Genomic DNA, 20,978 nt, shown 5'->3' with positions numbered 1-20,978 from the left:
GAAAAGTAACAAGGAGGACTCACTATACAATTAAAGGGGATGGTCACTTGAACCATAATGCCTTGGAAAACAAACACAACAGGAGTCCATTTTTTCTCTCTTGTTTGATTGTTGCTTTGCAGGAAAATTGACAAGATCTCAAAGGATTTGAAACGTACTATTTGTTTGCAGCTTCCTAGCACTTTTCCTTTTGGGAATGGGGTTCACATTAAGTTGATTAACTCTGGAGCTCATTTGATGTTACCTTTTAAGAATTGCACGTAGTCGGTAAGAACTTCATTATCGCTCCATCAAGTGAATAGGCTGGCAGATCAATATATGTCATGCAATGTTTCCAAATGTGGATCTCTTTTCCCTGCCAGCATAAATTCTACACAAAGGAAGTAACTTTCCCTTTGAATTCAGCTGTGGTCAGCACTGCCCCTTGCAGAATAAGCTTCTTTTCATTTTCCCTCCCCCTATTTCCTTGCTTTCCTCAGCATTAAGAGACTAAGACCAGCCATATTAAATTGGGAAGGGGGAGAGAAATGGGGGATATATAAGTGGCAATTAATCCTGCAATGAAATGAAGCACTTCCCAGCCACAAATTCTCATAGACTCAGGAGTAAGGAAAGCCTTGGTATTGCTTCTTAAAGTTGTGTGGCTAGTCTGGTTGAATCTTGAAGCCAAACAGAATTTGGCCAACTCAAACTTATATCAATTTGAACAGTGCAAGTAAAGAAAAGCAGCCAAACACCATGCTCAGATTCTTTTAGATTTTAATTTAATTTCAGATCTATGCACTTCAAAGTACTACTTCAATCATTACAAATATTTATTTCTATTACCTTTTCAGTACACAATTTTATTTCTGAACTTGGAAGACAATATCAGGGGCTCCAGCCTGATTCCCTCTGAAGTAGAGAATTTTTTCTCCAGAAAAGCACCATGAACTGTCCTGACTAAACAGCTACTTTCTTGGACATATCTTTTGAAATGCAAACATTTAAGCTGACAAGCACAAAACCCCATGGAAATAGTCAGTCTTAAAATTTGGCAAGGTTTCTATCACATAAAGGGGCTATCTTTCCATCAAATGGCATGCACCTCTATGAAAAAAAAGATACAATTTGTATTGGTTTCCCAACTTAGGTCAATGGGTAGCATTTTTAAAAAATCTGAAGTGATTCTTAATCAGATCAGATTGGATCCAACCATGCCAAGACAAAATGACAGCTCATTTAAAATGTCTTCACATGTTATCTTCTTGTGCATCAGACAAGTGTAGTGTATTTTTCACTTGCAGGTTATAATGCAGCAAATATTGGTACAGCTAGCAAAGAGTTGAAGTAAATGAACTGAGTATAAAATGTTTGAGGGTTAATTTAGATAACCATGTCTTTATGCTGCTGAAAATGTCAGTTTAGAGACTACTATGGCTATTCATTGTCCTCTGTATGAACTTGAAGGCCAGAAACCCATAGGTGCTTTATGCTGTTGCAACAGTCTATCATGTTAACATTAAACACTTTACTGGGCAATGCATAGCAGTGGTATTGTGACAGAAGATAATGCCCCAGCCAAGGCATCTTTCCATCCTGGTGAGGACAGTTTTCACTGCCATCTTCTGCTGCCTGCCTCTGAAGTGCCTGGAGCCATTTCCCCCTTCTGCCATTTGCAGCTGCATTGTTATGCCAGGTAACAGGACTGTGGCTTAAGTTTCCTGGTGAATGCAAAAGGGTAGTATTGCAAGTTGACCAAATTAGTGGCATGCATGCCATAACCCAACACTGCCTGAAAGTACAGTTGGAATGGAAGTCTAGTTATGCATGCAAAGGGGCCTCTAAGGCATTATGTGCTGACACAGATTGTTGACCAAATTGCACATCATGCTAGAACCAAGCCTGGATGCATGGCTCTGTCTCCATGACTCCACATATAACTGATGGGAAAAATTGATAGAAGGGTACACCATCTCAACCAGACAAACAATATTGTGGATCATCTCCCCAAAAGCTGCAAAACTCATTACATCATGCAACAACACACACTTTGTCAGTGTGACCTCAGGCAGATTTTTCTGCCCTCCCCTCTGCTTCACTATACTAGAGAGAAGAGATTATACAAAATGAATGAAGTCAGTCAGGGTTAGTCCACAAGTGTCCTTTGAGCTGTCAGGAAGTAGCTTGCATTACAATTTGTCACTGAGAGTGATATATGGAGGAAAGCCATTAAAATAAATAGATTAAAGGGCCACTGAAGGAATAATTGGCAGTAAAAGTAGTGTTGATAGTTTGTCAAAGAAATAAAATAGAGCATATTCTAAAAGGGCATTGGTTAGCTTCTTAGAATAAATAAGAATCTCACATATGCGGGGAAGCACCTACGCCCCCATATATGTGCTTAGAATGGTACCTCAGAGCTCCCATGGCTGCTCTTTTATTTTGAACTTTAAAAGAGTTGTCCAAGATACTGAATCCTATGCCTTAAATAAACTCACACCTTGGACAGCTCCTGTATACTTTGGACTAACACTCAGAATGGCTTCGCCGTCCTACTGCCATGTAAGCCTACTTGATATTATTATTTCCAACTGGGTTCAATGGAAAAAATGGTAGTGCTACTTGTGCTGCATTTGCAGTTTATCACTGGATCTAGCAAATATGGATAGGATGGGCAAATTATTCAGCATGGAAACCCTCCATTTCTGTGTAATACTTGCCCCTAGTGGGAATGAATAAAGTAATTCACTATAGCTTGGATGATGGCCATTTGCAATTAGTTGAATGGAGGTTTTTCATGATGAGCACCACACATTATTCTGGCCAAACACCTCTGCATTGGACTATCATTTATGTCATGTACAGTAGGGCCTCAGGATCCACTGAGATTTTGTTCAGGGACATTCTGTGTACATGAAAATCTATGGATACTTAAGTCACATTATACATAAGGTACACCTTATATAAAATGGTGACCAACTCAAGTGAGTTTACAAAAGATCCTGAAGATTTGTAAAATGGCAAGAGGCTCATGTGCCCAGTGCACAACCAAAACAGTTTTTGTTTGTGGATTCAAGCGATGGATGGTTGTATTCATGACTGTCAAACTCATGGATAAAGAGAAACAACTATATTTGTAAAAAAAAAAAAAGTTCTCTATGTGCCATTTGTGCTACAATAACAGAAACCAATGAATTTATTTTAATAACAAGCCACAAAATGAAATTTGATAAAATAAACTTTATCAGAGTTCTCCCTATGTAATAATTCAACGAAAATTCCATTTTATCATATGAAATTGTTAACTAGATCTAAGAAATACATTAAAATACATGTAGATGATATACATATAATTTGCAATGATTTGTCACAGTACCTGCAACTGGAAATCCCACATGTTGTGCATAGAGAAGCAACAAGAGATGAGAATTAGTTCTTCTGTATTAACGACAACAAATGACAAGGTTTTGAGGAAGCTCTAAGATGATGTAATATAAGTTAACATGAGCATTAAAAACTCTAGAACAGCTCTGCTAGATCAAACCAAGGTTTATTCTAGCGTTACATCCTGTATCCAACCAACATGAGGGTTGCCTGCATGCAAGAGCTCTCCTGGCTATTCCTGCAAATACACTCCATAGCAACTGGGATCCAAGGAACTTCCATTTAACAGCTAGACTATATCTAGTGATAGATCGTTCAGCCATATTATAGATGTTGATAGACTTATCTCCCACAAACGAGATGCCGGAATAACTTGCTCCATCTTTATTCACACACAGAGCTGTCCCTGTTGACAATTGCACCCATCTGAACTGCTGCAGTCACCTTCAGCAGAGACCAGAGCATGATGAATGCCAAACTCATCACCTGGATAAAAATTCTTTATAACTTTAGAAATAACTGGGAAGACTATGACCAGAATCCTGTTACATATGCACATGTAAGTCCCTTTTTGGACAAAGTGCAGAGGGCTATTTTCTTGCCTTTGCACTCCTGTCTAACATTTCCCACCATCTGGCAGGTGTCAAGCCTTGCTGGACTCTTGGGGAGGGAAGTAGAGAGGGGAAAAATTAACTATGAAGACCTGGCTGCTCTGGGTTCCCAGGGAAAAGGTAGCTGCATTGAAACTTCATTTCTATTTGCACAACTAAGCTGAGAACAGCTATTTCTATATGTGCTGGTTCACCTCCTTTTTCACTCTTCTCCCCACTTGTAAGCAAAAGCAGCAAGGACCCACTCAGGTCTTCAGGGTCATCAGATGCTGGGAGGGCACAGATGGGCATATATGGAGACATGTACAGCACAGGATCTCAGCCAATGAGAGTATATAACATGGGAATGGAGCAGTTAAAACTTCCTCAATAATAAACATTCCTACTGTTTCCTCCATCACTTCAAAACATTTTAAATCCATGAAATAATCTATGAAATCATTAGTTGCAGTATGACTGGTTGGACAGCAAACATGGTGTAGTGTTTTAGGTGTTTAACTTATACTCTGGAGACCAGAGCTCAGCCTACAGGATGACCTTGGGCAAGTCACACTCTCTCAATCTCAGAGGAAGGCAATGACAAAACTCACTCTGAACTATTTTGTCAAGAAACCCTCATGATAGGTTCATCTCAGAAATGACTTGAAGGTGCACAACAAAACCAATGACTACTTAAGTGCTTGATTTCCCTTAACAGCTCTCCGCCCTCTACTGGGAAAGGTGGTAAATGGATATGAGTAATCAAAGCTATCTCATCTTCCATTTCTTAATGATAAATTGCTTGTGTGACTGACAGTTACCCACCTTCCAAATGCTGGCCTCTTTCCCATATACCACTGCCATGTTGTTGGCTTTATTGGATTTAATCAATTGCTTCTCCGTCTGATTCAGCTCCTCAGACACAAATCCCATGAAGGAATTATCAGGTGTATGAGCTGTGGGGAGAAAAATACATATCCATGCATTTGTCTGCTGTTGATGTCTTAATAGGAGATCCTCCACATGTCTTGCTGTCATTCCTAATAGCAAAAAAAAAAATCTCAATGGAAGGTCCTTTCCTGAGTGCCATGGAGACAATCCTCCCTGGGCTTCTCTTACAGCTTCATTGGTGTAGATTTTATATTTCTCAAAAAAAAGAGTGACAAATCCTCCCACATGTGCTCTCACAATTAAAGTACAAATTTTCTGATAATTCACAAGAGATCTGCTGCATTCGTTTTTGTGCCAGTTACATTAATTTCAGAAATGCATCCACAGAGACATTTCACACTCTTCGATACACAATATTTTTGATCTAATAATTGAATAAGCCTAGAAATACATTAATCATTTTGCTTTGATTATACAAGAGTTAGTAGAACTGATGAAGTGGGGGTATAAAGGAAATTAAAAAAGACATGTGCCCTAGAAAATCTTTTCTAAAATAAGTAAAATTGTTATATCTTGGCTAAGAATTGTTTTTTAGCATAACATTTAAAAAACGAATTTAGACTCATCCTCCAATAGCTTCAAATATTCAAGAAACTAAATGACTGTATGACTGGCTTGCTTAAAATTTAACAAATTGTTTTGAGCACTACCTCCAAAGTGAATAACACAGGGTGAAGAAAGTCACACTTTCTTGGCCTCAGAGGAAGGCAACACTCTTTGAAGAAAACAATATGATTGAGTCATCACAAATTGTTGTCACCTTGAATCCTAACACCAGTTTGCCAGCTGTTAGGATTTCTGGAAGTTGAAGGCCAAAACATCTGGGGACCCACAGTTTGAGAACCACTGGTGTAGAATAAAACTTAGAACTGCATCTAAACACCATGTTGAAAGAAAACACTCTGCAGTGAGTTATTTTATGTCACTAACTTGCTTCTACTTGACATGGGGCTGATGCTCACTCACAAAATTAGGGTTCACAATGAAATGACCTAGAATGATGCCACATGGCTTCCCAAGATGCCCCCTGCAGTCCTTCTTCCACATCCAGCTGGACTCCTTTAAGAAAACTGGTCTGTGTTTAAGGCTGACCTATTTCTAGTTGTTGTCCTGCTTCTGAACCCCTTCCTTCCTTAACTTTACAGCAGGATCCTGCATTTTTCAGTCATTCTGATCATGCCCCAGGGCATTTTAAGACTGAATATGTGTGACTGCGTACATATCCTAGAAGACGATATTTTTTAAAAAATGTTTTAACAGCACGCAAGTTTGCAAAAGTCCATTTGTGTCCTTTCCAATCTGATCCCAAGGTTTTTGTTTTATTTTGAAAAAACTGTCATTACATTCTCATCTACCTGCTGTCACTTTCCTTCCAGCTGGGAGAGGAATGATTGGTTCTCTTGGCAGCTCCCAGAGAGCACCCCTTGCAGTGCCATAGCACTGTGGCAGCTGCAGGTCTTTCACCCTCGCGACACCAGGGAGGAAGGGAAGAAGCGAGGGCGGCTGCAAAGCATAATTAGCAGAACAGTGGGAGTGCGACGGGAAAGTATGAATGCTAATTAAAATGGCAAATCCTATTAAGTTGGCTTTTCCTTGGAGTGTCATTGCCAAGGTTAAGGTCAGGAGGCATCAGCATATCTGCCTACCAGATCCCTTTGGGAAATGAACTTTAAGGTCCAAATTTGGCAGAATCTCCAGAATGTATTCCACATCATAGATGCAGCATAGGCCACAGACTTTTTCAGATCCTTTCTTCATGGCACCTTGGGGCTCCTTCATCTTGCAAAGCTTTCAGATATATTCCACATGTTTTGTCTCTACTAGCTGTGGGAATGGAGTATCAGGAAAGCTATACAAATGATGCAGGCAACTAATTCAAAGCAGAGTGATCGGGGACCTATGAATGTTATGCAGAACTAGTACCATGATTCCACTTTAACCACCATGGTTTCATCCTGTGTAATCATGGGATTGGTCAAACTACAAATCCCAGGATTCCATTAGACAGAACTATTGAAGTTAAAATGGATAAGAGTGCTACAATTGCATAGTGTGAATGGGCCTCAGGTTAACTGGTCAAGTGGCCATACAATACTTGAGAGTTCAGTCAGTGAATGAGCTGTCAGAAGAAACAAAGCATTGGAGGAAACAATGCCTCTGTTGTAATAAGTAAGGGTTGGGCTACATCAACTGGTATTTTGGGTTATTTTAATTCCTGTATGAATATACTACTCATGATTAAATAGCACCTATGAACACTCTAGGAGGATGCAGTTATGGAAAGCGGCCTGGGGCAGAGGGAGAGGACATGTTCAGTTGTAGTTCAGATCGGGGGGGGGGGGGGGGGAGGCTGCAGGAGCCCAAGGAATAGTTAACTGTTGCAAGGATAACATCAGCAGTTCAAACTGGCATATTATCTGAAACAGCCATGATAGAGGTATTCTGCCTTGGATATTGGATGTAGCATTAAACCATGAAGAAGAAGAATATCCTACTCCATGAAGTGTAACCTAGATTCACACTGCTTCTAATGGACAGGCAAATGCTATAACCACTTACGAAACATGGTCATGAACTGCTTAGGGTTCAGATTCCAGTAGCCCCAGTTTGTTCGGTAACCATGCAACGTAGCATATTCTTCATGATTGTATGCAGGCTCAGTCCCAAAGGTATCAATTACTCGAACACGGCACCTGTGTAAGGGAAGAGAAAGAAAATCATGCTGGTTATGCCTACTGACAACTCAGCTGGATTACAATAACATGCTTTCTGCAAGTTTGTTTTGAAAGATTGTTTGGAGCTTCAGCTCTTCCGAAGAGCTGCAGACAGATTGCTAACTGAGTTGGGCTACAGAGAACACACAACTTCTTTGTTGTAACAGCTCCACTTGCTGCCAGTCTGCTTTCTGGCATAATTCAAAGGGTTGGTTTTGATCGATGGAGCTCTTTACAGCACAGAACTAGCTTATCAAAGGACTACATTCTCCTTGATGAATCTGCCTGTGTTTGGAGATCTGAAGAGGAGGCTCTTCTGTTTATCCCTTCACCCTCATGGATACATCTGGTGGAAAACATGAGAGAATACCTTCTCAGTGGTTGTCTCGAGGCTCTAGAACTCCTTTTCTAGAGAAACTGGATTGGCACCCTCCTCATTCTTGTTCCGCAAACAAATGAAGACCTTTCTCTTTCAACAAGCCTTGGCGAACTGAATGTCTAGACAGGATTTGCCTTGTATAATGTGCTGGATTTTCTATTTGTTATTTTTGTTGTTCCATAATTTATTAATAGTTTATGTTTTTATGGTTTGCATTTTAAATTCTTTTTCTGTTTCTCTTTGATAGCCAGATCACTTAACTTTTTTATTATGTGAAATTTTATTTATTTTAAAATCAGTTGTAAGCTGGCCAAACTGTGATGATGATGATGATGATGATGATTATTATTATTATTATTACAATTTGGAATGTGCCTTGGAATGTATATTTATATGTATGCTTTAATTAATGTTATTTATTTTAATTGAAATTGTTTTTATACACTATATTTTATATTGGTTTGTCCAGCATCAAATGATGCTAATTGTGAGGCCGCCCTGAGTCTCCCCTCGGGGGTGAGAAGGGCGGGATATAAATGCTTGCAATAAATAAATAAATAAATATTATTCTATAAAACATGAATTGGAGAGACATTATCTAGAGACCTTGAGTTTTAGCAAAGATCTTAAATTTCTGGGATCTCTGCTTCTAAAGCATTTGGCATCTTCAACATGCTGTGATACTAAATCAGCATTTCCTGATGGGGGTGTTTAGGAGTATACCAAAAAGGCTCCCTCCAACATGTTTTCTTTTAAAAAGGCTTTTCCTGGACCCTAAAAAATACCCTATCTAGCAGAGCTTTTAAACTGCAACTGACACACTCACAACATGCGTCAGCTACAGTCTGTAGGTGTGTTGCATGAACTTAAGTAGAAGCCCCTGAGTCTTGTGTGAAATTAGCAATACCAATTTGTATGCATTTGGTTCAGCAAAGGGACCGATTAGTATTAGCAAGACCAATAACAGCCAACTATAGCCTTTTTTCCTACTAATGTTTTAATAGCATTTCAAGGAACAACATTGTCAGTTGTAATAAATGCTAATGGAGTGAAGTTGCCTTTTGCTAGAATGTTGTGGGTAGCTATGCCACCCCCTCTCAAGAGCTTTACTGTCCTGCTTGGTAACATTAACGGTGGCTGGGGAATGTTTGGAGGAGGATGCGGGAGAGAGACAGAATAAAAGCAAGGACAGGAATATAATCTCTTCCCACCAACCAAGCTGAATGCAGAGAGAAAACTGATTTATAATGGAAGCAATAACATTGCTTGCCATTTTTCTCCCTCATAAAATCCTGTAGGATAGCAGGCAGGGAGAGGACAATAGTAATGAATATCAGGACTATCAGTGCTAAATTAAATCACAAAGTTTTTGCTAGTTGCTGATCCAGCAAGAGAGGGTGTCTTGTTTTGTCTTGGTACTGAATTGTTGTTGTGTGCCTTCAAGTGATTGTTGATTTATGATAACCCTAAGGCAAACCTGTAGTCGCTAAGATACAATGGTCCAAAATAATAATGGTGACCCTGGGGCGAACTATGACTGTAGTCATGAAGATCAGGGACATAATAAGGGCCCCTATAATCTCTTTCCCTAAAGTAGAAGGGGCAGCACCAACTATAGTCCTTGTCGCTATGCGGTGACCTGTAATAGTCGGAGGTGCCCTGAGATGGGCTGCGTGAGCATGAGGCCCACAAACGCGACGCTGAAGAGCAGCCCCTCAATCCTGGTGGAGGAGGTTGCACGTCTGCCAGGGCAGCAAGAGCCTTTGCTCACACACCTTCCTGGAGTGTAGGAAACAAAGAAAGAGCGGGCTCTTGAGTAGCCAGCACCCTAGAAATGGCAACTGGGGTGATGTTGAGGGCCCTGAGGAGGAAATAGCTGGAGGTGCAGTTGGCTTTCCTCTCTTCTGCTTCTCAAGCCTTTTGCCCCGCTCCAGCCCTTTAGCGAGCATGGATGGTGGGAGTTTGGAGGGCTCGGACTTTTTAGCCTTTGACTTAGTAGGGGCAAGGCTGGCTGAGCAGGGAGAGAGTCCCCATCACAGGTAAGAAGTCTTCCAAAACTGCACTGGTAGAGGGAGGAGAAGGCAGTTCCAAAGCCAATCACCCCTTTGATTAGCCAGGGAGGAGAACTGCAAGTCTAGGCTTGAGACCCTCTTATATTGCTAATATAAGAGGGTCTTAAGCCTAGACTCATGGTTCTTACAAGATTGGGAGATAAAGGTAAGGCACACATGGTAGAATTGGACTGTGTGGCCCTCCCCTAGGCAAAGGAGGCACATAGCGTGCCCGTCAGTATCAAGCAACTTCGCCTCACATGCCTAGCATTTTTGAAGAAGATTGTTGAAGAAATTACTGGCCTGATCTGAGCACAGTAACACAATCCAAGTCACAAACAGTTCAGTTCAAAGCTAATAATCAGTCCAGTAGAGTGGTCAGCACAATCTGTGGTCAAAAAAGCTGAAAAGTTAATAGGATTTAGTAAAGCTAGCCAAAAGAGCAGAGAGAAGTTCCTAACTTCTGGAAAAGCAGTGGATAAAAAGAACTGAGGTTGTAGCCCCTTCCACTAGCTATATACCTCTATGGGGAGTGTGGGCGGGGCTACTGCAAAAATGGATCTTAAGAGTTTCTAGAGAGTTCCAAGCTGACTGTACAGGCACAGGAAATATCCATGTGTGTGATTTCACAGAGACTACGAAGAATAAACATTATTTACTCACAGATCTGTGAAGTCCTGACCCCCAAGAGTACTGGCATTTCCCACAGGGAGGAAGTACATAAGTTGGTTCATTTTTCTTCATGACTCTAATCCAGCATGTGACAAAGGCAGTTGGGAAACACCATGGAGGGCACTCACTGGGCAATTTACCAGCTGTCAGAGCCACGCAGATAAACAAGCAGGAGGGAAATCTAACTATGAGGATGTGCTGAAAGTTTACTGTTGGCTGTCTTCTTTGGAGGACAAAGGGAGGCTAAAAGTTCAAGAGAGTTTCACTTTCAACTTCATTTCAATTTTGGAATAATTATGAGGAGTGATAGCTTTGGAAAATGCACAATGCTGCAAAACATATTGCTCTTTTGAAAAGATGACAAACAAGCAAAGGGAAACCAGACCAGAACAAGGAAATACATCAAGAAAGGAAAGTAAAACTGAGCTAGAAAAACACCCATACATCAAGATAAAATCATGGCAAGTACAGTTGTAACTTCAAAAAGGAGAGAAAAAGAAGGCAAACAATACTTGAAAGGATGACTTAGAAAATCCAGAGAAATTAATGGATTGGAAAGGTAAAGCCTTAGGGCCACATGTGCTGCCAAAGGCTGTCTTTGTGCCCCCTCTAGCTTCCCCGGACTATCTTTTTATGCACTCCTACAAGTGGCAATTCACCTTTTAAACAGGTTCCAGTACTGTTTGATATTTTAACATTTTTCTAGTTTTTTTGTTATGGCAATCTATGCAACTGCAAATGAATCCAGGAGAATGGTTCCATCTTGATGCATACCTACTCTACATGGTTTGCTTAAAACATACAGACCTTCTGAAAATCTGCACAGCAGTAAGATGCAACAGGTGCTGGATTTCCACTCAATGACAGTAACTATTCCTTTAGGCCAGTATAATAATTTCTCAATTGCTAATTTGCCATACTACAAATATAAACATTGGGCAAACATTGGTTTAAATTTTAAAAGGATATCACTAATCATGACTTTTTAATTACAAAATGTGTGGCTTGGCAACGTACTATCCAAAGTTGGAGAAAAAAGTAAGTGTCAGACAAGAAGCAAGAAGGTATTGGGATTGGCTGAAGAGGAAAAGTGAAGTTGCCCATTCCTGGAAGCCTTTTAACATGAACTTTGATTTCAGTAACATACTGCAATAGATCCAGAGCCCAGAGTAGTAGTTGAGATCCTATCTACTGTTGTATCTCCTGGATTTGCAGCACTGACTCCGGGGTATCAGAGCTGGAATGGGCAAGACTACTACATGGTGCATGGAAGAATTCTCTGTCCATGCTTTCATGACTATTGCTTGATACCACAATATTTCTTGAGCACCATCGTATTAAAAATTAACATAAATATGGAAACTGAGTAATAAGGAATTAGCATCCACTTTCAACAACTGCGATGAACAAGCTGTGTCAGAAATATATTGAATTCCTGGATCAGGCCCCAATTGATTTTTCACACCATTATTTCACCACTGACACATGAGAATCTACCACAGTTGTTGAAAAACTTACTTCAGAGAGGAAATAAGCAGCTATTTATATAAATGGCTGAAGGTCGTAAAATCTAGCTTATTGTAAAATGGCTGCCCAACCTTGCTATATATGAACCATTAATTGACTCCTTGCTGGTGAGAAAGCAGATTAGGGGGAATAATTTGGAACAGGAAAAGAAAGAGTTAAACAGCTTCATTTACTGCCGCCCCCTTCCCATTTCCATTCATCAGTTTCAGTCTCTAAAGCTGTTTTCTATTTAAACCCTATGAGATAGGAAATAATCACTTCACAGTGAAGAGGGTGGCCTTGATGTCTGGAGGAGGAACAGTAGGAGGGATGTCAAAAAAGCCCAATGCACTGCAGAAATAGAAAAGTGTGTGCGTGCTTGTAGTATGATCTCAGGATTCACCAAGGTATGTTACATTTTGTAGAGCCCCTGCAGAGGTGTTCTGAGTAAATGTACATCTCCACCTGTCAATTCTGTCACAGCAGTTTCCATCAACTGATTTTTAGAAAGGCACAACCCAGGAAATGGAAAGAAAGACAAAGCAGAAATGTTGGGGGGGGGGGGGGATAAGCATCTTCCTTCTTACCTGTATTTTTTAAAGGAGAGGCCCATGTGCTGCTTCATCTGTTGTAATCCGTGGTAGTCTGTGTAAATGAGGTCGAAGGGCAAAGGAACTGTGAGAGGGCAATTGCCCCGTCCTGGAGGCACTCCTAAGTTGCTAGGAGAAAATAACAAAGGATTTAAGTACAAAGAGAAGGATGACATTGGTATGAGGATGCCAGATGTAACTCTACTGCCCATATGGTAACCCATCATCTAAGAGTTCTGGAAGTTGAAGTCCCAACTATTTGGAGAGTCCACATTTCTACACCCCTTGCATATATGGATTAGAAGAGGTCTTCCATGATTTCAGCAAGGATGATCAGGGACTTAACCGAAGGCTTCACGCATACTATGGCCCTCCCTGATAAAGCCAATTTGTCCTTCACAGTTGTACCACTGCTCTTCACAGTACATTCCGGCAATACATTCCCTGTATTAACTCAAGTTGCAGAGATACTTCACTGAACCCAGAAAGACCTACTTCTAACTCTACTGCTGGACATGCATTTCCTAGCCCCACCATTCCCAGGCTGACACTAAGAAATGTTTTTTGTAAAACAGTTAACAAATAGCCACACAGCCTTTTGAAGCTAGCAACAAGAAGCATATCCAATTTATGGTTTCTGAGCTGGGGATAAGTGCTTGCAGCTGCTTCATTGCTCTTGTCACAAAGAATATAAGCTCCAGTACCATGTAAAACAAGAAAGCTTGGCAGTGGCAAGGATGAGCTTGCGGAATGTTCACTTGTAATTTAAGTTCACTTTTATGGGCAATGCTATGCTAAGTGGGTAGCCAGGAAGATGACATGAATAGATATTATTTTGCTTCTAACAACCATTTTAAACACACCAACACTCCAGAAATAAAATGAAATAACACAGAAGAGTTCAGATATGTATCCTGTAGTAGGTAGCTCTGGCGTGGACTGGTCCATGAGGTCACGAAGAGTCGGAAACAACTATGCGACTGAGAGAGAGAGAGAGCAGGTAGAGCTTTTCAGACATTTTCTGAGACACTGGAAAATACTAGGCATTCAACACTAAAGAATAATCAAAAGATTAAAAGGTCCTAGTATCAGAATTTTGATGGAAAACTGGTTTAAGTCTACTTGTGCAATGGGGGGGGGGGCAAGGAAGGCAGACCAGAACTTTGGGGGGGGGGGGAGGGGGAGAGAAAGCACCCAACACTATCATCAGCAGACCTCATGGTGAAAGAGAAGTCTCCATAAATTCTCCTAAGAGTTGTTGTGGAAAACTCAAAAGCCAAATACGGAACAACTTGTTTTTTCCCTACACAAAATGGCATAACCACACCACACAAACTGCAACAATAAGGTCCTAACTAGATGTAACCATCAGGGCCCTTCTACACAGCCATATAAAATCCAGATAATCTGCTTTGAAATGGACTATATGGCAGTGTAAACTCCTATAATCCAGTTCAAAGCAGATAATGTGGATTATCTGATTTGATAATCTGGATTATATGGCAATGTAGAAGGGGCCTCAGTGGTGTAGTGAAGCACTTAGAGGAAGGAAGCACCAGGGATTTATTATTAGAAGAGAAAATTGCTTTTTCTTCTCTTTTCTCAAGATTATCTTGTTTCCTCTGAGATTAGTTTTGGTCTTCCCAGTAACAAAACAGACTGACAGCCAGTGGAGCTTCTGCAACAGGGGGGTTGTCCACTACCTGCAGCCAGCCCCAGTTAGCAACCTGGCTGCAGCTCTTTGGACCAGCTGAAGTTTCCAAACACTCTTCGGAGGAAGCTCCATGTGGAGTGCGAAACAGTTATCAAGATGGGATGTAACTAAGGCATGGACCACCATGGCCAGATCTGGCTTCTCAAGGAACGGGCACAGTTGGTGCACATGTTTTAATTGTTCAAAGGCCCCAGTTAGCAACTTGGCTGCAGCTCTTTGGACCAGCTGAAGTTTCCAAACACTCTTCAGAGGAAGCCCCACTCTGTGTGTGTGTGTGTGTGTGTTATTTTCTCAGATCCAAGTTGTAATGCATAACTTATTATTATTATTATTATTATTATTATTATTATTATTATTATTATTTATACCCTACTTATCTCTTTCGAAGGAGATTCAAAGCAGCTTACAATTAAAAGTATGACCACATAATTTAAAATATACAAAAATGCAAACATTAAAACAATAATAAAATTCACAGCTAAAACATAGCTTAAAATCATAGCTCACAAGCACCACAAAACACCTACTCTAAATGAGGATGAAAACCTTTAGAAGATTTTATATATTCTATAAAAAAGGTCCTAGGTTCAAATCCCGGGAGCGGAATAAGTGCCCGCTGTTAGCCCCAGCTCCTGCCAACCTAGCAGTTCGAAAACATGCACATGTGAGTAGATCAATAGGTACCGCTCCAGCGGGAAGGTAACGGTGCTCCATGCAGTCATGCTGGCAACATGACCTTGGAGATGTCTATGGACAACGCTGGCTCTTCTGCCTAGAAATGGAGATGAGCACCAACTCCCAGAGTCGGTCACAACTGGACTTAACGTCAGGGGAAGCCTTTACCTTTACCTATATAGGTGATAACATCAATTTGAAAATGGTGTTTTATGGAAGAAATAGTTTGGTTATGAAATTTGGACTTTGGCTCAATTGATGGGTGTGAACAAAATTTTTAGCCAACTTCATTATTGCATTCTTCTTATTAGTTTTCATGGGGGCAATGTGGCCCTTTTAAGTAATGCAACATTTTATGCTGTCTGTATATAGACCATCAGCTCTTTAATGTTGATGAACATTAAATGTGATATTCATGAAGTTGAAAAAGAATGAGAGATTGTCCTGTGAAAAAATTGCAATAAAAATATGCTAGGGCCCTTCCAGACAGGCCCTATATCCCAGGATCTGATCCCAGGTTTTCTGCTTTAAACTGGATTGTATGAGTCCACACTGCCAGATAATCTGGGATAAGCGGAAACCTTGGATCAGATCCTTGGATATAGGACCTTTCTGGAAGGGTCCCTAGCTTCATTACCTAAAATCTCTGAGTACCATTATCCTTTTTAGAAAGACCTCCACTCCAACTAAGGCCCCTTCTACACTGCCATATAAAATCCAGATTATCTGCTTTGAACTGGATTACATGGCAGTGAAGACCCGTATAATCAATTTCCAAGCAGATAATGTGGATTATCTGCTTTGATAATCTGGATTATATGGCAGTGTAGAAATGTTGCTGATGTGATGTCAGTAAGGCTTCCTTATGGCATATGATGTGGGCAGATCCAGTGGATAGTACTTTTTGCTAAAATGTGCTTAACATATTAGAAAAAATTATTGACATTTCTAAATGCTCACATTCTTTTACATTACATTGCTGGGATGTGAAATTTAACTGATAGTCAGCATAGTTGGATCCTGCATGCTTTTAGTGTTGCAAAAAGAATTACACTTCAAGGCTGGAAATATAAACATTCACCATCTATCATGTTTTGGACATAAGATCTTACTGTTTCTGCTGCACAAGAATATTTATTTTATAGCTGTCAGCTTCAAGAAAATGCATTTTGGCAAAAACTGTCAGCTCATATGATCAGCCTTTGTCCATATCCTATATAGTTTTCCTTCTTTCCTCTCATTCTTTTCAGAGTCCTCCGTTTGTAATTCGTAGGATTAGAATCTACTCTTTTACTGAACCTCTCCAAAATGTATAAATTCCTAATAGCACCAGCATGAAAAAACCAAAGTGATTGCAGCAAAAAAAAATATGAAAATGTTTAGCAGGTTCACAAATGTAATGCTTCATATATTTCCAACCCTAACTTTATTAGTTGATTTCTTATTGTTGTATTAATGAAGCACATTCTGTTTTCACTGCTTTGAACATGCGTAGGCAAGAAGGCAAGAAGGCAATGACCTGCTTGTCAGCCTTGAGCCCACAATTCACTTAAAATAGTTCTGTGTATCTTACCCGTTCCCATAGAGTGGTGCTCTGGCAGAAAATGATGCTAAAGTAATTGAAGTACAGAAGATAATTCCTTCTTTAAAAGACTAGCTGTTCTATGGGGCAGAAAATGGAATTTCCCTTGCTTCCCAACTGAACCATTTGGCCTTTGGTAGAAAGAAGCAGCAACAAGAAATAGAAGAAAGGGGACAATCCTCGTTGTCTTTCAAGAGTTAAAAAGCACACATAGTTAATAATGTTCTACAGATTGCTGTAAAATAAAGTGTTGTCAGCCATCAGCCATTTAGAGAGTTTGATAATTTTGTTGCCCAGTGTCCACCTGTATGTCTGCTTACTTCTCCCTATCTCTTTTCTTATCTCTTTCATACACACAGTTGAAGATGGGAAATTTCAATTTTCTCTTGAAGAGTGGAGAAAACAAATACTGACAAAGAGTTGGGTTCAAGGAATATTCAGATGACAAGAAATTGACATCAGTGTTGACTAGATCCAAATATCAGTTATCACGATGCTTTTAGAATTGTGTTGTTGTTGTTATTGTTGTTGGAGGAAGAAAGTTGAAATGTGCATTTTGATTTAGCCTGTCAGAAATTTGTCAGACACTTTGATGAGAAAAAGTAAACTGTCATAGTAATACTAGAGTTTAGATAGTCTCTATATAAAGAAAGGAATCAAAATGTCACTGGGGTTTGGCTATGATACTACTCGCAACATAAGCAAGAGGAAGTCCATTTCAGACTTAGTTATATATATTAGAGAGGGGATTATGTTGCAGAGATTGGTGGCCTGTTCCTTCCTTTTCAGTGTGCAGAGCAATCCTAGAATTCACTGTTGTGTTGCAATACTCATTCTATCATGGGTAGAGAGCAGACAGGACTGGGGAAGCATCTGATTGTGTTTCTATATCAAAATGCGGACCAGACATCATCTGCTGTGACCTCCAGCAGACCTTGGTGGCAGACCTCAGTCCATGCCTAGCAATGTGGATAAAGCCTGGGGCTGTGGCACAGAGAGGAGAGCAAACCAGCTGCAATTAACTGCAATGAATCACTCTGACCAGGAGGTCATGAGTTCGAGGCCCACTCGGAGCTATGTTGTTTGTCTTTGTCCTATGTTAAAAGGCATTGAATGTTTGCCTATATGTGTAATGTGATCCGCCCTGAGTCCCCTTCGGGGTGAGAAGGGCGGAATATAAATGCTGTAAATAAATAAATAAATAAATAAATAAAGCCAGAATCTTCTCCAATGACATAATAAATGGAATGATTATTGTAAGAGAATGAGAATGATCATGATACAATCCAGAGTTGTGGGAGTGGAAATGGAGGATTCATGGTAAAGTTCTTGATGTAAAAACTTTAAACTATATGCAGCTATGTTAAATATTGGTGTTTGAGTGGTTAGTTCTAAAATGCCTGGCTTTGCCTCCTAGCATATTCAGCTATGCTTTTGTATTTAACTATGAAGACTTTAAAGAATAAATGTGGGATAATCTTAAACTGACAGATGGATTCATCATTAATATGCAGGTGCAGCATATGCACATATGTTATCATCAGTGCACTGCATACTGCAAATGTGTTATTATACAATTATGTAATCTTGAGTTTTTGTTAGTTTTAATCAACAACAGAAGTTGTTAAGATTATCAATGACTGGAGATGTTATGCATGTCAGATCTTAGTACATGCATTTCTTTATTGCTTATATCTTTCCAGCAACTGGGTTTGCCCATCTTGCTAGGATTCTGTGGTCCTTTGAGGCCTGAAGCCCATCCTACTGAGTCTCATCTTGAAAAGGGAAATGAAACCTGACATCACCTGAGTCTGACTTACTGTGAAATGAGGTGAATGAAATATTTAGGCAGTAGATACAAAAGGTCATTCTTAACATTCTTAAAAGACATTTTGTGTTGTTGAAGGCTTTCATGGCCAGAATCACTGGGGGACTGTGAGTCTTCCGGGCTGTATGGCCATGTTCTAGAAGCATTTTCTCCTGACATTTTGCCCACATGTATGGCAGGCAACCTCAGAGATTGAGGGACCCCCCCCCACTACCTCCCCCACCCCCCTACTACCCAGCCTCCATCTCTAGTTCTTTCTTATGAAGATATTGTAAATTTGGGGGAATATATATAAATGAACCAATTCAACTTAACACCTCTCCTTCATTTGTATGCATGTATATATGTGTGTGTTCTATTTGTGTACATGCAGCCATATGAGTATATGTATAATTTTAGTTCAGTCTCTTAAAGCTAATGGGAGAAATCTTAGCTGAATAAAACAGAAATAAACCATGATGTGTGCACACTGAACACATTTCAGGTTCTGTTGCCTGTGGAGAATATAATTGTATTACAAAGATACATCGTCCCTCCTCCCTCTCTTTCCCAATAGGGCTGTAGAGCCAACAGATGCCATTCAAGAAGATCGCACAAGGGAAGTCAGGAAGGTTATCACTATCAAGCTGAAGTGTGATAACATTTATCTTTGCATTTCCAGGAGCACAAGGGTAATCACCTGGAAGCTCCCTGACCTACAAGGCAAAGAAATTTCAGCTGCTAGGGGTTTTGTAATACTCAAGAGGATTAAAAGTGGGAATCACAGAAGGTCAGCAGTGTTGCATTCCCTCTTCTCAACTGTGAAGCAAAGCTACAATGATGCGCTTTGTTGGATCAATGCTGCAACCTGGTACTGTGCAGTCACTGGAATTCCTACTAACATGAGGCAATTGAGGGTGACATTTCTGACATCTTTGTACAGATTTTGCTTAGTCCATAGTGGAGTATGATAGGAATCTTCATGAAAGCCCTGTAACAGCTTCTTCTTAGGATCACCACAAGTTGGAAACAATGTGATGGCACACAACAATTTGCTAGCTCATTGTTTCTTTCCATTCTTGCAAACAATGCTGAATTTTCCAATCTCTCTCTTTCACATTCATTTGCTCATTCACACATAAAAACATGCACACGTCCATATGTCCCCATCGTGAACAGTTCTAGAATGCATTCAAATTGTATGCACGCATTCCACAGTCTCTCTGAAAAAAACTGGCCTTGATGAACTCATTTACAGTCTATGTATAATTTATATATCTATATCTATCTATCTATCTATCTATCTATCTATATATATATATACACACACACACACATACACACACACACACGCGCGCACACATAAACACACACACACACGCACGCACACATATACACACACACATGCACATACATGTATATGTAATGTGTGTATCAGATTTCTATCAAACCAATGTCTGTCCATCTGTTTGCCTGTATATCTACTCTGCTTTTTAAGTACTTTGAAAAGTAAAGGCGCTCGATGAATGACATGTCTGGATAGACTAAACAACTGACTCTAAAATGGATGTTCTTTCAAAAACTAATCTATTTTGCAGTTGCAATTCACATTACATGAATGACTCAATAAAGATAAAGGATACAGCTTCTGATGGAACTTCTTTATCATAATGGTGAATACAAATTATAATATATATGCTTTAACCATAAAAGCAAAGCCCAGCTCACTAGCTGATATAACATCAGCATGACTTCCACAGTTTCTCTGGAATAATATCAATTGAAGTCTACTGTTGGGGGATCTAGCCCTATGTGTGTCTTCTTTAGATGAAAGCTCTGCGTTTACAAGTTGCTTCCCATTTATCTTTTGCAGCTGTTAATACATGCTCTGAAATGGGAAAAACCATCTTTGGGTATTCTTTGCCTAAGAAAATCCTATGAAATTCATGGCATTGCCATAACTTGCCATACTTGAAGGCACATACATACATAAACAAACAATGCATTCTCACTTGAGCACTGGTCTCAATTCATCTTTGTGTGTCTCTTCTACAATTCCTCCTTATTTAAACATTTTTCATTCAAGCTTGCATCATCTGCCAGTTAAGTCAACTAATTTTCTACTAAACCCAATTTCACTCATGGATGGAGTGAAAACTTGGTAATTTTTCCTCTTGCCATGTACTATTAATGGCGCTTGAAATTATGCAAATAAAATTGAGTATAAACGCTTTCTTTGCCAAGAGTTTCAAAGATCTGTTTGGATGGGTGGTAGTAGTACAATCTTTGCATCCACTTTTGAAAATCTAATCTTAAAAAAGAATGAAAAATTAACTAGCAAAATCTTCTTTTGATTGAATTCCCATGGATCCTCTCTTCTG

At 39.8% G+C, this 20,978-nt stretch overlaps 1 protein-coding gene across 1 annotated transcript in view; it reads right to left on the bottom strand.

Annotated features, from left to right (window-relative positions):
* The window catches only part of mgat5b (alpha-1,6-mannosylglycoprotein 6-beta-N-acetylglucosaminyltransferase B), a 243,480-nt gene that overhangs the window by 32,138 nt on the left and 190,364 nt on the right, over positions 1–20,978 (bottom strand). The window contains exons 9-11 of the mRNA XM_062970644.1: positions 12,817–12,948; positions 7,467–7,600; positions 4,782–4,912 (exon numbers count right to left, since the gene is read on the bottom strand). Coding sequence (XP_062826714.1) covers positions 4,782–4,912; positions 7,467–7,600; positions 12,817–12,948 — 397 coding nt within the window. The remainder of the gene's footprint in view (positions 1–4,781; positions 4,913–7,466; positions 7,601–12,816; positions 12,949–20,978) is intronic.

Source organism: Anolis carolinensis, chromosome 2, assembly GCF_035594765.1.
Source record: "Anolis carolinensis isolate JA03-04 chromosome 2, rAnoCar3.1.pri, whole genome shotgun sequence".
NCBI classification, from domain to species: Eukaryota; Metazoa; Chordata; class Lepidosauria; order Squamata; family Dactyloidae; genus Anolis; species Anolis carolinensis.
This window is presented reverse-complemented; position numbering and strand designations above follow the sequence as displayed.